The sequence below is a fragment of the Lontra canadensis genome, unplaced genomic scaffold (assembly GCF_010015895.1).
Source record: "Lontra canadensis isolate GAN:19392208 unplaced genomic scaffold, GSC_riverotter_1.0 scaffold1, whole genome shotgun sequence".
Classification (NCBI taxonomy): Eukaryota; Metazoa; Chordata; class Mammalia; order Carnivora; family Mustelidae; genus Lontra; species Lontra canadensis.
This window is the reverse complement of record NW_022630995.1, coordinates 94,148,287-94,164,226: the sequence shown is the minus strand read 5'-3', so window position 1 is coordinate 94,164,226 and position 15,940 is coordinate 94,148,287. Positions and strand designations below refer to the sequence as shown.

Sequence of the window (15,940 nt, the reverse complement as noted above, 5' to 3'; positions counted from 1 at the left end):
TAACTGCTAATGACAATTAGTACAACAAGTGTAGAACACTTATGAATATGCAGGACAAAGTATACACCTGTTTCCATTTAATGTTTTATATATATATGTGTGTGTGTGTATATATAAAATATATAAATTATATATATGTTGTTTATAATTACTTAGTGTATCAGTATAGACTTTGATATCTGAAATGGAAATACCTAGTTATAATAGAACTGCATGAACATGTAATTTCCTGACATCCATTTGATTTGGGATATTATTTTGATATCATTTTGGTATAATTTTAAGTTTATTTAAAATACAAAAATGTTAATTATATTTAGTCTTTAGCAACAAAGCTATTAATTTATTATTAATTGACATTGTAAGAATAGTTGCCTTAGCTATAATACCATTTGCCTAGAGTTAAAAAGCAATATTAAGTAAATCCTGTGGCAGTTAAGAGGTTAGAAAGCAAACTCAGAATAGTTGAAATTGCAAGAGCAAGCAAAGAGAAGACAATGATTCAGGGTTAAGCAGGGATTTGGCCTGGGAGATGCAGAAATGTCCCTTTTGGTTACTATTCACCTTACCTCACAAGAAATACATTCCACATAAAGGGAGAAAAGAAAAAAAAATAAAAACAACTTTATAACCATATACTTATGGACAAATTACTATAAAGAGCATGTTTCCTAATGAAACAGAATGAATAAAATACTCAAAACTAAAATGCAGTATCAAGTACAAGATGGTGTAACTCGGTCCAAAGTTATTCAGTTGGTTTTAAAGTGATGGATTAAAAAAAAAAGTTTGCCTTTCATGTTAAGACATCAGAAACAATATAAAATTCACACATTAGTCATGAGTTTTTAGTTTACACAATGATGAAAAGGAAAATGTGATGTACACAAAAAGCTTCTATACATGAGTGTTTTATATATTTAAGAAGGCCCAATTTATGCCTAAGAGTGTAATTAAGACTTTAACAAAATACATAATATTAGAGATTTTTTCAAGTTAGTTTATCTTTAACAAAATATGTTAATCATCCTATCTTTTATTAATTCACTAATTTTGGGGCCACAATGAAATATTTATTTGAATATAGTATATATTAGTTAATATTCAATGAGATGATATTGAACTCACCCATATAAATGTCAACTATATTAATCAACTGTTCATAAAACAGGTAACTTGACAAAGGCAGTAACAATGTTTTATTACACCAAACAAACCGGACAAAATACATATATCTAACACAGTTCCTCAATTTATAGCATTACTCATTGTATTCTCATCTTTGTTGCTGTTTAACAGGTCACTGGAAGCCTTTGGAAAGCCTCCTATAGTTTCACATTATGTATAACTAAATATAATGGGGGGCAAAAGCTGACCATTTAATATAGTCAGGAACAGTAATGAAAAATAGGTTGAGAAGGTTAAAGAACACCTGAGAAGGTTATGGATTATCACCTGATAGCACTATAATACCTAGGAGTTAAATATGTACAGGGAAAAATCACTGAAGAATAGCTGGATAATTTGATGTCTCAGATCTCTCTTATATAAATAGTAAGCAAAGTAAAGTGGTAGTATTTTTGGCAAATTTTTTGATAATCCTTCCATGTCTCAACAGGCACTTCACCAAATGCAGCTTTCTTGCTGTTTCAGTTCCTCCCCATACATAAGACTAATTAGCATTTACCAAAATATGATTTTTGGAAACATGGTCCTTTGTGATAATCTATTAAAGAAAGGGGTTACAAAGTTCAAGTAATTTCTGGACATATTTATGCCCATTTTAGAAAGTCACTCCTATAATAAAGAAATGGCTTAGTTATTTTATTTAAAAAATTATTTTTAGCATGGAATCATTTATTTATTTATTTAAATTTTATTTCTTTTCAGTGTTCCAGAATTTATTGTTTATGCACCACACCCCGTGCTCCATGCAATACATACCCTCCATAGTACCCACCACCAGGCTCACCCAACTTCCCACCTCCTCTCCTCCAAAACCCTCAGTTTGTTTCTCAGAGTCCACAGTCTCTCACAGTTTGTCTCCCCCTCCAATTTCCCCCAACTCACTTCTCTACCATGGAATCATTTTGAGGAACATTTATTATCCTGTGATACTACTGTGAAGTAGGGTCCTTTGTCAATTCTTGTGTTTAGATACCTTTGAAATATGCAACCATTCTTATAGTGTGCCAAGATACAACTGTACTTTTGAAAGAACTTGGGCCTAAGAGAACTGGGTTCCTCAATAATGGTCTTCTTTTAAAAATCTTGCTTATTGGGATTCCCTATGAGAATGAGACAAACAAAAAAATTTTATTTATACCTATTAGTTGATGTAATATCAATGAACTAATTCTAGGTTTGAAATGTTGAGCTTTAAAAGGAGGAAGTACATATTTCAACTTGTGTGTACCCCAGCTAGGATGACAGGTAGGTTTCACAGCTGCATGGCACTGACCAGGGGAGGGACTGCTTGAGAGCTCTCGTGAAGAGTGCTGTCACATGCCTAATGTCTCTGTGGAGATAGTACCCAGATGGATTCCTAATGACAGGCGCTGTGTGGAAAGAATCCATGCCATATATTTGCTATCCCTAAACAATAGTGTTTTCCTATTACTAGGTTTTTCTTTAATTCTAAGATGACTACTAAAAAAGAGAGCAGTGAATAAGGAGAATTCTTAATACATGTACCTGAAAAATTCCTTGTAGCCAGCATAGTTGTCAAGATGGCACCCTGTCAGAAAGATAAAGAATATGAAATTAATGTTACTTAAGCCAATCTTTGTCCTGATAAATAAACAGTCTTTGATAACATATCTTCTCCTAGCCTTACTTTCAGCTGGGAGATTTTTATTTGTCTGTTTTTGGTTTTTGTTTCCTGAGAGCAGAAGGTTTATATCTTACATAATGCTGTGCTGCCCTGTGTGTGGCCAGATTCCAATTACCAAGATGTACAGTTGTTTTCCTCCGAGGGGAGGAACCACAGCACACACTGCACAGAGATCCTAACTCTTCACTGTAGACTTACTTTCAGTGTGCTATTCCATTTTCTGAAGAGCCAGAAGAAGAGTGACTACTGAAGTCTGCACATTTAAAAGTCTTGCTGAAAAGTTATTTTCTCATAGAGAATCTCATTTCTCACTCTGCCACGTCTACCTCCCCACAAAAATGTAAAATAACTTACCTTTAGCTTTCTTCTAGCATTAAATTTCTTCAAGCAGTCTACAGTCTCCTGTCTGTGCATCATGGAAGCAACAGTAGAACGTTGCTGGAAGAGGAAGAAAGGAAACTTAGGATATTTAAAACATACTAAGTATTACATTATCTCAACTTCATCAAATCTGCATTAATGGTGCCTGAACCCATATGATGAACTTGTAATTATTTACTTGCAAAAAAAGTTCCCTAATAATGGATGACTAGTTTTGCCAAGACTATTTTTGCAACATTTATCTATAGAAAGTATAGAAATGAGTATCAATAGTTCCCCAAATCACCTTTATTTCAATGTCTTTAATTATATTTCTATTGTACTGTCTTTCATTTACTTAGGACCATATTTACTGCCCTAACATTTGACACTTAACCCTAGATATGTACTGAAATCTCTACATTTCTTCCAAATCTCAGTTTTCCTTAGCACACCTAAAGTATATTCAGGCTACTATGGCCATTCTTTCTTGCTAGTATAACTTTACTACAAGCTTCTAAACCTTATTTTTTCCCCACTAAAACTGTTTAATGATAAGTAATTGAACTTTGTCCAATATTCTCTACTGGGATATAGTTAATCCTGGTGTCATTTCCTTGACCTTTGTTCATGAGTATTATCAATAACTGGTAGGGGAAATACTCATTCCTTGTATTATTGTAGGCAATATTCATCAATCTATGTAAATTAGATTTTGTTATCCCAAACAGCAATCATCATTACAAATTTATTTTCTTAAACACCTTGAGTGAAATATTCATTCATTTTTAGTTTCATCTTGTTCTGCAAAAATTATTTTAAATCCATGAAAACAATTTTAAAGAGGAATTTATTTTTAATTTTTCTCCTAAGGTCTTTACAGAATTGTCACTTACACAGATCCATGGATGTTTCAGTGCCTCGGAGGCTGTGATACGCTTGGCAGGGTTGATAGTAAGCATTTTATTGATTAGGTCTTTGGCTTCAGGAGTCACTGTGTCCCACTCTGGTGATGGAAACTTAAAAAATACAAATTTATAAAGAGTTTAAAAAATAGATACACTCAGTCAAAGAGGGAAGAACCAAGCAAACTAATCATTTCCTTAAGTAGTGAATTTCTTCATACGTTTACTTTTTGTAGAAGTTAAATTAGATCTACAGATAGATAAACTGATATATAGCAGTATATATCCCCTCTGTCTCTATTTACATAAAGAAAAATAACCAATAAGGGCTAAATATCTATTCTAAATTGCATATTATACCTTGTAAATACACTTTAAAATTTAGAAAAATAAACTTAAGAATCTTCTAGTCCTCTCAAGGCATCCTTATTTGGTTTGAAAATAAAATTTTATGCAATCTTATAATTATTTGCAAACATCAATAAAGCTGACAGGCTGTCACATGTATTGATGTCATCATGCTATTACACCAAGATTCAAAAGGAGGTATTACAGAAAAAAAAAAAAAAGAGGTATTACATACTTTCATAACTTATGAGCAGGAATAGTAGAGATAATAACACAGCTTCCATTACCTATGCCCAAACTGACCTACTACTTGTGGCTATTTGTAATACAGTACTGAAAGAAATCTCAGACTACAAGAACCTTAGCAGGACTCCATTTTAACATCTCAGAAAGGTTAATCTGCCTGATTACAAATTTCATCAAAAAGCAAAGTTCTTAAAAGGAACCAGTATTCATAACTTCTCTTAGTAATCCATCTGTGCACGAATAACTATACAATAAACTATTTATTCTAAGTTTCTTCATTTAAAATTTGTGTTGATAAAAATGCAAACTTGTTTTCACATAATTTATTAGTAGAAATACTACTCTTGTTAGGTTCAGAAAAATTTACATCACATTAGTTTCTAAGCAACAGACAGAATATCAGATCCTTTTCTCAGTTCATGAATTGTTATAGATAATCTTGGAACAAATGCCACTGTCACTGTATCATGGACTTTAGTTTACTTTTAGTAGTTATAAAATGGGTACTTTGTGACCCATTGGCAAAATGAAATAAGAAATGATAGTGACTCTTTAATACTTCAAATTTTACCAGTTTACCACTTTCATTTTAATTCCAAATGTTATTATGGGCAGCTGTAAAAGCTTGTTAATGATTAGGAGCTACTGAAGAAATATTCAAGGCCACTCCTTCATGGTGTACAGATCTTCCGACAGCAAATTGGGAGCTGGTTCAGCCTGAATAAAGGTGCGCCTTTTTCTCATTTTTAAAATTTTAACAAAGTCCCTCCTTCATATTGATCAAACAGTGCATCTGCATAGCTGTATCTTCCCGGGGGTGCCTAGTTGTAGTCTGTAAAAATGATGAATGTGCTAGCTATGGCCACATAAATCATAATTTGGTCCAATTATTAGTCTGACTAGAATGGAATGCTTCAAAATCAAAAGAATATACATTTTAAATTCTTGCATTACACACATCCATATGTAGAACATTTATTTTTTTATTGTGTTATGTTAGTCACCATACAGTACATCATTAGTTTTTGATGTAATGTTCCAAGATTCATTGTTTACATATAACACCCAGTGCTCCATGCAATAAAGAAATGACATGCTGAGTTCATGTGGCCTGATACAATATAATACAGACTTTTTAAAAACTCCTTTCACTTCCACATTGAGCTTTTAACTTGGACACAGCAGGATAGACCAATAATGCCTACTTCTTGTAGTAACCCCACTTAATAATACATGGAAAGCATCTCCAGACTCTGAACTCTAATTTTCAGAGGGCTGACTAAGTGAGGTATACCCAGAGGTAGTGGTAAATTATATTTACAGATATATTTGTCAAAGGAAAGAAAATTATATCAATGAACACAAAGTTAAGCCATAAAGAGAAAATTGATAAGGCCTTACTTTTTAGATTTAGGACTTAATTCATATTTATACTTTCAAATATTCTTAACTGAAAATTAAATGTATTATAACGGTGATTTTCAAACATTTTAAAATTACGAAACCCATTTTTCAAATGAAAGCTTGCACAGAAGCCCATTATAGAAACAGGACAAAAAAAGTCAAGCTAACGCAATGGAACAATGTTCTATTTGATACATGGATCACTGCAAAGTACTACTGATATACTATTTAAAATTATGTGATAAACATTTGGGAATATAATTCAACTTAACAAGCAGTAATCATTTCTAAAGCAAAAATCTTTAAATTTTTCTATGTTTTAAAATGCACTCAGATCCCCAAATTTTTACAAGCAAGGTCATCTTCCTTAGAGACTTCCAACTGTATTTCTTTCCATCCTAGGAGATAGTGAACTAAAAGGAAATATAAACTGAATACATATGCTACATTCCTTACTCTTTATCTCCCTTTCCCTAGGAGAGAGAAAAAAAGTAAGAGAAACAGTTGAAAATTATAGTTAAACCTGTAATGAAAAAATCTGGTTCTTGGTCAAAAGACAAAACACAAACACTCATCTACAGCTATATGAACATTTATTACATACATCATAAGCTCCAGCCTTAATCTGCTGATACAGTCTGTGTTGATCTTCATCCCAGAAGGGTGGATATCCCACCAGGAGGATATAGAGAATGACACCTGGACAGAATGAGCATATTAACATAATGTTTAATCATTCAGGCAACAATAAGTTAAATGTTGCAGATTCACAATGACTCTAAGCCACACCCATCCAAAGAGAGGAAATACAGTATTTGGAAAACTTTCCAAAGACATTCTCTGATCTAATCTGAAGCATTCGGTGGAGGGTGAATACTCCTGTTCTTATGCTCAAGAACTCTGATAATACGTGGCAGTTTGAAACATAAACCAAAGAATTCTATGTACACTTGAAAAGAATGTGCTCTTCAGTTGCTTTTGGATGGGAAATTACATATATTTCTGTTATGTGCATCTGGCCTAATGGGTCATACTATCTAATTTCCTTATTAATTTAAGGACCAAAGAATCCTGAAGAGGCATAGCAGGTCAATACCTAAAGATGAAACTCGCCTGTCATCGGGATGACGTATTCTTTGTGTCCCTGAACAAGACTTGTTTTGTGGCCTAACATATGATCTTTCCTGGAAAAGGTTACTTGTGCATTCAAGAAGAATGTGTATTCTATTGCTTTTGGATAGAATATTCTGTAATTATCTGTTAAGTTCATCCAGTCTAATGTGTTTAAGGTGAATATTTCCTTACTGATTTTCAGTCTGGATGATCTATCCATTGATGTAAATGGGGTATTAAAAACCCCTACTACTACTGTAATGCTATCTATTTCTCCCTTTAAGGTCTGTTAAAATTTATTAATTTAGATGCTCCTATATTGGGTACATAAATATATACAAATGTTATATCCTCTTGTTGGATTGACCTCTTTATCATTATGTAATGCTTATTTTTGTCTCTTATTACAGCCTTCATTTTAAAGCCTGTTTTGTCTGATACAAGTATAGTTACTCCAGCTTTCTTTAGGTTTCCATTTGCTGAAATAGTTTTTCCCACCCCTTCACTTTAAGTCTATGTGTCCTTAGATCTGAAGCGAGTCTCTTATAGGCAGTGTAAATTTATTTATTTATTTTTTTTTCCCCAATCCAAACAACCACTCTATATCTTTTGATTGGAGAATTTAGCCCATGTGCATTTAAAGTAATTATTGATAGGCATTTATTTTTGTCATTTTGTTAATTGTTTTTGTAGTTCTCTCTGTTCCTTTTTTCTCTTGCTCTCTTTTGTGGTTTGATGACTTTTCTTTGTGGTATACTTATATTCTTTTCTCTTTCTCTCTTCCGTATATATTATAGGTTTTCACCTTGTGGTTATCAGGAGGCTTAACATATAACAAGTTCTAATTATAACAGTCTACTTTTAAGTTGATAACTTAAGTTTGGTCTTATTCTAAAGCTTACATTTTTACTCTTCCCTGTCCCACACTTTTATTTTATTTTATTTATTTATTTGACACAGAGGTCACAAGTAGGCAGAGAGGCAGGCAGAGAGAGAGAGAGGGAACAGGCTCCCCACTGAGCAGAAGCCAGATGCGGGGCTCAATCCCAGGACCCTGGGATCATGACCTGAGCTGAAGGCAGAGGCCTTAACCCACTGAGCCACCCAGGTGCCCCCCAACACTTTGTTTTTGATGTCACATTTTACTTCTACATCCTTTAGCTAGTTATCACGATCATAGAATTTTTACTAATTTTGTCTTTTAAGCCATGTACTTTATAATTGATTAATCCACTACCTCTACCATGTATTTACCTTTCCAGTGAGATTTATTCTTCCATATGTTTTGTCACCAATTAGTAACCTCTCTTTTCAGCTTAAAGAAATCCCTTTAACGTTTCTTGTAAGGCTGGTTTAGTTTGATTAACTCCTTTAGTTTTTGTTATATGGAAAAACTCATGATCTCTCCAATTTTGAATGACTTTGCTGGGTAGAATATTCTTAGTTGGAAGTTTTTTTTTCCCTGTCAGCATCTTGAATGTATCATGCCACTCACTCTGGCCTGTAAAGTTTCTGCTGAAACACTTATTTTGGGGGTTCTGTGGTACACAACTATTTGTTTTGTCTTATTGCTTTTACTATTTTCTTATCTTTAACTTCTGACATTTTAATTATAATGTGTCTTGATGTGGGTCTCTTTGATTTCATCTTATTTGGAAACCTCTGGGCTTTGTGGATATGAATGTCTGTTTCCTTCCCCACTTCCTTCCTTATCTTCCTTAAGGAAGTTTCTAGCCATTATTTCTTCAAACATGTTTTTTGCCTCTTTCTCTCCTCCTTGTGGAACCCCATAATGTAAATGTCGGTCTGCTTGATGTTGTCTCATAAGCCCTTTAAGTTATTTTTATTTTTTTTCTTTTCTTTCTTTTTTTTTTTTTTTTTTTTTTTTGCTGCTGTGATTGGCTGAGTTCCACCAGCAGCTTGGATTCATGTTAACTGATCCTTCTACTTCATGCAATGTGTTGTTGAGCCTCACTAGTATGTTTTTCAGTTACTGTATTCTTTGGCTCTGTGATTTCTATTTGGTACTTTCTTTTATTTTCCATTTCCTTGCTGAAGTTCTCACTGTGTTCATCCATTATTTTCCCACATTTGATGAACATCTTTATTAGCATTACTTTGAGCTCTTTATTAGTTAAATTACTTATCGGCATTTTATTAAGGTTTTTTTTGGGTGAGGTTTTATTTTATATTTCCATTTGGAATATATGCCTCTTTTTTTTTTTTTCTTTTCATTTTACTTCAAATGAAAAGTGTTGATCCCTAGAGTAGATAAAACAACAGCCTCTCCTTGTGTAGAAGATGAACCTTGTCTTTCAACTCTGCTATCTCTCAAAACTTTATTATTATTCAAAAAGCCTACTATATTTTTATGAGCCCTCAGTAGGTGAGGATGTCCCAAGACCTGTCAGTGACTGAAAGAGAAGGAGCTCATTACCTAGATTCAGGCTGTCTGGAAGCCAGACCCTCAGGTACCAGCTTTAAAAATTATGCAAATATGTCAGTCCTATGGAACAAGCATAAGCCCCACTGACCAAGTAATTTGGCGGTCACCTGGGTGACAGTCACAAAAATTGAGGCTCCAGATGAATGTATCATCTCTTTTCTGAGAGACACTGGCAAGCTGGAACAAGGCAGAAGGAGAGTGCCAAGATGGTGTCTACAACCTACATTCCTAGAGAGTAGCTCTTAATCTACTAGATGTGTACCAACCCTGAAGCCTGCTCCTCGGGCCAAAGTTCTAAGACAAGCCAAGAGGCCCCCTTCACAGAAAGACTGGAAGGAGGTATGCCTCAACTTGCTGTCTGTGCAGTATCCTGGGGTGGCAGCCAGCCAAGAATTCTGTCTCCAACTGCCAGTCCTGTGGGACCCAGGCATGCAAGTCTTCCTGACTAGCCAGGCAATCAAGGGGCATACCCTAGGGGACAGATGCAAAAACAGGGCAGATGTAAAAACCAGGACACCAGCTGCATGCAAAGCTTCCCTCCAGGAGACACTGGCGCTCTGGAGTGTGGCAGAAGGACAGCATGAAGATAGTGGTGCTGACATCTCTGGAAAGGATTATAGTCATTCCTTAGATGTGTGTTTAACTGAAACCTGCTGCTCAGGCTGCACAATGGTTTTTAGTTAATAGGTCCCCTTCACAGAAAGACCAAGCCCCTAGGCCTGTTGCCTCTTTTGTGCAGTGGGGGTGGTAGCTATTTAAGAACTATCTCTCCATCAATTACTGTCCTATGGGACCCACAAGCGGAAGCTCCACTGACCAACAGAGCTGGTAATGTGGATGTGTCGCCTAGTAGCAGGTGCAAAAATCAAGGTGCCAGACATGGATATAAGCTCCTCTGGATGATGCTGATAATTACAGTCTTATGAGATGAAGAATACAAAACCCCTTGGCCTCCAGAGCCAGCCAGTCAGGAGGCATCCCCTGGGCTGCAGCCACAAAGATCAGGGCACAAGACACATGTAAAATCTTCCTTCCTGGTGCTCTGGAGCACAGCAAAGGGAGAGCACGGACACAGCACTTGCCAGAGAATATTCCTAGGTTCCCAGATATGTGTGTTAAGTTAGATGCCTGCCCACAGGCTGATACTGTAACATAAGCAGGTCAACCTCCTTTACTTTATGTCTGGATGCAATCAGGCTGCTTCTGAGCTGGGCCCTAGGGCAGATATGTCCAAGCATCCAGGCCCACTAAGAGCGGTCTTTCAGATCACGATACCCTTGTGCATCTGGGACATGAGACTTATTGGTTTTCAAAATTAGATGTTTTTGGTGCTCATGTCTCAGGTGCATGTTCTAAAAGTTGAAGTGCTGGCTGTGGGGTATGAACCCTTTACTCCTCAAGGAGAAGGCCTGGGTTTTGAGTTTATTCCTCATTGTTGGTCATGGAACCATGGGCAGGGTTTATCGTGAGATTGTGTCCCAGCCTCTCCTATGCACTTCAGTGTGGTTTTCTTTTGCCCGATGTACTCAGCCAGCTTTTAGTTGTTGTTGTTGTTGTTGTTAAAGAGGAAATTTTTCCATATGAAGTTGCAGAGTCAGGATATCCATGGAGGGAGGTGAATTTGGGATCTTCTAACCTTGCCATCTTGAACCAATCCCCTTCTACTTTTGAAAAGTTTATTGGCCTGCATGAGGTCTTTAGTTTCTGCCACTACTCTGACCTCTACTGTTTTGGGTTTTTTTTGCTGTTTCCCTTAAACCATGGAAACAAAGGACAGATCGGTAAGACAGGTAAAGCTTTGCCTGGCATGACCCAAGATTTCTTTTTTTAAACCAGTCTCGATCTCTTGGATTTCTTTAGCTTTTCTTTATTAGGGAGCTCTAGCCGTGTTCTTGTCCATCAGACTTGACATCTTTATATCGTAGACAGTATGGCAGCTAAAATGGCTTTTAAAAGGTGGTTTAATCACCCTAGACTATGACAGCCTGTTTCAGGAGGTTCCATTTCAAAGCAGATTCTTAAATTTGTGTGAATCACAACCAGAGTAGAACAATTTAAGTAACAATATATTTAAACATTCTTGAATAAAAAACTTATAAAGCTTTAAAATCAAAACTGAAAAGTATTTTATAGTGGAGTTAAAAAGGAAAAAAGACCATGAAAAAAAATTTCAATATATTGCTACCTCATCTTCACAACATAAAAAAATTTTTTCTATATTTCACATTATAAACTTAGTGTACATTAATTGAAATTTATTTTTATATTATTTTTACTATCAGATGTAACAGATGCATCTAATGATAAGGATGATGATGAGTGTCTGTGTTTGTGGTCCTAGAACACAGGTAGAAGAAAGGCCATACCTAAGTAGTTTTATACCTCAGCTATGGTTTAGGGGGGTAAAGAAGAAAATTAGCTTTGTAATGGGATAGCCTACATTAATTTTTTTTATTAACATAAAATGTATTATTAGCCCCAGTGGTACAGGTCTGTGAATCGCCAGGCTTACATATTTCACAGCACTCACCACAGCATATACCCTCCCCAGTGTCTATAATCCAACAACCACCCTCCTCCTACCCCCCACCCCCTGGCAACCCTCAGTTAGTTTTGTGAGATTAAGAGTCTCTTATGGTTTGTCTCCCTCCCGATCCCATCTTGTTTCATTTTTTCCTTCCCTACCCCCCCAAACTCCCCACTTTGCCTCTCAAATTCCTCCATCAGGGAGGTCATATGAGAATTGTCTTTCTCTGATTGACTTATTTTGCTCAGCATAATACCCTCCAGTTCCATCCATGTCGTGGCAAATGGACAGTATTCATTTGTTTTGATGGCTGCATAGTATTCCATTGTATATATATATACCACATCTTCTTTATCCATTCTTCTGTTGATGGACATCTAGGTTCTTTCCATAGTTTGACTATTGTGGACATTGCTGCTATGAACATTCAGGTGCATGTGCTCCTTTGGATCACTACATTTGTATCTATAGAGTAAATACCCAGTAGTGCAATTGATGGGTTGTAGGGTAGCTCTATTTTCAACTTTTTGAGGAACCTCCATGCTGTTTTCCAGAGCGGTTGCACCAGCTTGCATTCCCACCAACAGTGCTGGAGGGGTCCCCTTTCTCCGCAACCTCGCCAGCATCTGTAATTTCCTGACTTGTTAATTTTAGACATTCTGACTGGTGTGAGGTGGTATCTCGTTGTGGTTTTGATTTGTATTTCCCTGATGCCGAGTGACGTGGAGCACTTTTACATGTGTCTGTTGGCCATCTGGATATCTTCTCTGCAGAAATGTCTGTTCATGTCCTCTGCCCATTTATTGATTGGGTTATTTGTTCTCTGGGTGTTGAGTTTGATAAGTTCTTTATAGATGTTGGATATTAGCCCTTTATCTGGTATGTTGTTTACAAATATCTTCTCCCATTCTGTGAGGTGTTTTTTGGTTTTGTTGACTGTTTCCTTTGCTATGCAAAAGCTTTTGATCTTGATGAAGTCCCAAGAGTTCATTTTTGCCCTTGTTTCCCTTGCCTTTGGTGATGTGTCTAGGAAGAAGTTGCTGCAGCTAAGGTAGAAGAGGTTGCTACCTGTGTTCTCCTCAAGGATTTTGATGGATTCCTTTTTCACATTGAGGTCCTTCATCCATTTTTGAGTCTATTTTTGTGTGTGGTGTAAGCAAACGGTCCAGTTTCATTTTTCTACATGTGGCTGTCCAGTTTTCCCAATACCATTTGTTGAAGAAACTGTCTTTTTTCCATTGGACATTCTTTCCTGCTTTGTCAAAGATTAGTTGGCCATAGAGTTGAGGGTCTATTTCTGGGATCTCTATTCTGTTCCATTGATCTTTATGTCTGTTTTTGTGCCAGTACCATACTGCCTTGATGATGACAGCTTTGTAATAGAGCTTGAAGTCTGGAATTGTGATGCTACCAACTTTGGCTTTCCTTTTCAACATTCCTCTGGCTATTCGAGATCTTTTCTGGTTCCATATAAATTTTAGGATTATTTGTTCTATTTCTTTGAAAAAAAATTTTGATAGGGATTGCATTAAACATGTAGATTGCTTTCGGTAGCATAGACATTTTCACAATATTTGTTATTCCAATCCATGAGCATGGAATATTTTTCCATTTCTTTGTGTCTTCCTCAATTTCTTTCATGAGTACTTTATAGTTTTCTGAGTTCAGATTCTTTGACTCTTTGGTTTATTCCTTGGTGTCTTATGGTTTTGGGTGCAATAGTAAATGGGACTGAATCCTTTAATTTCTCTTTCTTCTGTCTTGTTGTTGGTGTATAGAAATGTAACTGATTTCTGTGCACTGATTTTATATCTTGACAGTTTAATGAATTCCTGTACAAGTTCTAGCAGATTTGGAGTGGAGTCTTTTGGCTTTTCCAAATAAAGTATCATATCATCTGCAAAGAGTGATAGTTTTGACTTCTTCTTTGCTGATTTGGATGCTTTTAATTTCTTTTTGTTGTCTGATTGCTGAGACTAGGCCTTCTAGTACTATGTTGAATAGCAGTAGTGATAACGGACATCCCAGCCGTGTTCCTGACCTTAGCGGAAAAGCTCTCAGTTTTTCTCCATTGAGAATGATATTTGCGATGGGTTTTTCATAGATGACTTTGATAATATTGAGCAATGTGTCCTCTATCCCTACACTTTGAAGAGTTTTGATCAGGAAAGGATGCTGTACTTTGTCAAATGTTTTTTCAGCATCTATTGAGAGTATCATATGGTTCTTGTTCTTTCTTTTAATAATGTGTTGTATCACATTGATTTGCAGATGTTGAACCAACCTTGCAGCCCTGGAATAAATCCCACTTGGTTGTGGTGAATAATCCTTTTTATGTACTGTTGGATCCTACTGGCTAGTATTTTGGTGAGAATTTTCACATCTGTGTTCATCAAGGATATTGGTCTGTAATTCTCCTTTTTGATGGGGTCTTTGTCTGGTTTTGGGATCAAGGTGATGCTGTCCTCATAAAATGAGTTTGGAAGTTTTCCTTCCATTTCTATTTTTCGGAACAGTTTCAGGAGAATAGGAATTAATTCTTCTTTAAATGCTTGGTAGAATTCCCCTGGGAAGCCATCTGGCCCTGGGCTCTTGTTTGTTGGGAGATTTTTGATGAGTGCTTCATTCGCCTTACTGGTTATGGGTCTGTTCAGGTTTTCTATTTCTTCCTGGTTCACTTTTGGTAGTTTATATGTCTCTAGGAATGCATCCATTTCTTCCAGATTTTCAAATTTGCTGGTGTATAGTTGCTCATAATATGTTCTCATAATTGTATTTCTTTGGTGTTGGTTGTGATCTCCCCTCTTTCATTCATGATTTTATTTATTTGGGTCCTTTCTCTTTTCTTTTTGATAAGTCTGGCCAGGAGTTTATCAATCTTATTAATTCTTTCAAAGAACCAGCTCTTAGTTTAGTTGATTTGTTCTACTATTAGCCTACACTAATTTTTAATTAGACATTGTTCTAATAAACATTTGAGGTATGCTGTTATGTAATTATAAAACAGACTGCCATTGGAGTCAGTTAGCATTCTGGTCCTAGGCTGGGTTGCAAGCGTGGCCTGCCTCTGAGGCTTTGTCCTTGTGTTACGTCTACAGCCTTGCTGGCCGACACTTGATACAGTCCATCTCTGCGAAGGGGAAGGCCCACTGATGACTGGTTCCTCAAGAACTGTCAGCCACTACACAGATAAATGCCCATAATTTAATTGTTTGATTGAGGAGTTTCTACCAAAAAAAAAAAAAAAATCTACTTTTACTAAAATAATTATACAAATAGAGAAGATTTTAAAACAGGCCAGAAGCTTTAAGACAAAAACTACACAGGTATTATTAAGTAGACTGATGTTTAATTTCAGTGCCTATTTAAATAAACATTATTTTGTAAGCTTACTTTGATTTATCATTAGATTGGAGTCTTAGGTCTTCCTGAATTATATACTTTTGGAGTCCTATTTACTGAAAGTTTAGAATAATACGAGAGTCATGCTATAATAGTAAGTTTTATTGTAGGTAACATTTTTCTGAGCAGCTACATGTGCTTTAGTGCATTATCTCATTTACTCCATGTACAATGATGTGTGGTAGATAATGTTATTGTCCCCATTTTACAGATGAGGAAATGGAGTATGAGAGTTTGTGTGATTTAACTGTTTCAGCCACAAGTAGGCTTGACAAAATTATGTCTTAAAGGTTCCTTGCAGCTACTTTTTCTTCATCTATGAAATTTAACAGGAATGGTTATTTTAAATTTTAAAT

At 35.8% G+C, this 15,940-nt stretch overlaps 1 protein-coding gene across 18 annotated transcripts in view; it reads right to left on the bottom strand.

Annotated features, from left to right (window-relative positions):
• The window catches only part of CAMK2D (calcium/calmodulin dependent protein kinase II delta), a 335,597-nt gene that overhangs the window by 53,174 nt on the left and 266,483 nt on the right, over nucleotides 1-15,940 (bottom strand). For all 18 annotated transcript variants that reach the window (XM_032859177.1, XM_032859036.1, XM_032859053.1 and 15 more), the window contains exons 9-12: nucleotides 6,701-6,795; nucleotides 4,090-4,212; nucleotides 3,188-3,271; nucleotides 2,695-2,737 (exon numbers count right to left, since the gene is read on the bottom strand). In XM_032859177.1, the coding sequence (XP_032715068.1) occupies nucleotides 2,695-2,737; nucleotides 3,188-3,271; nucleotides 4,090-4,212; nucleotides 6,701-6,795 (345 nt within the window). The remainder of the gene's footprint in view (nucleotides 1-2,694; nucleotides 2,738-3,187; nucleotides 3,272-4,089; nucleotides 4,213-6,700; nucleotides 6,796-15,940) is intronic.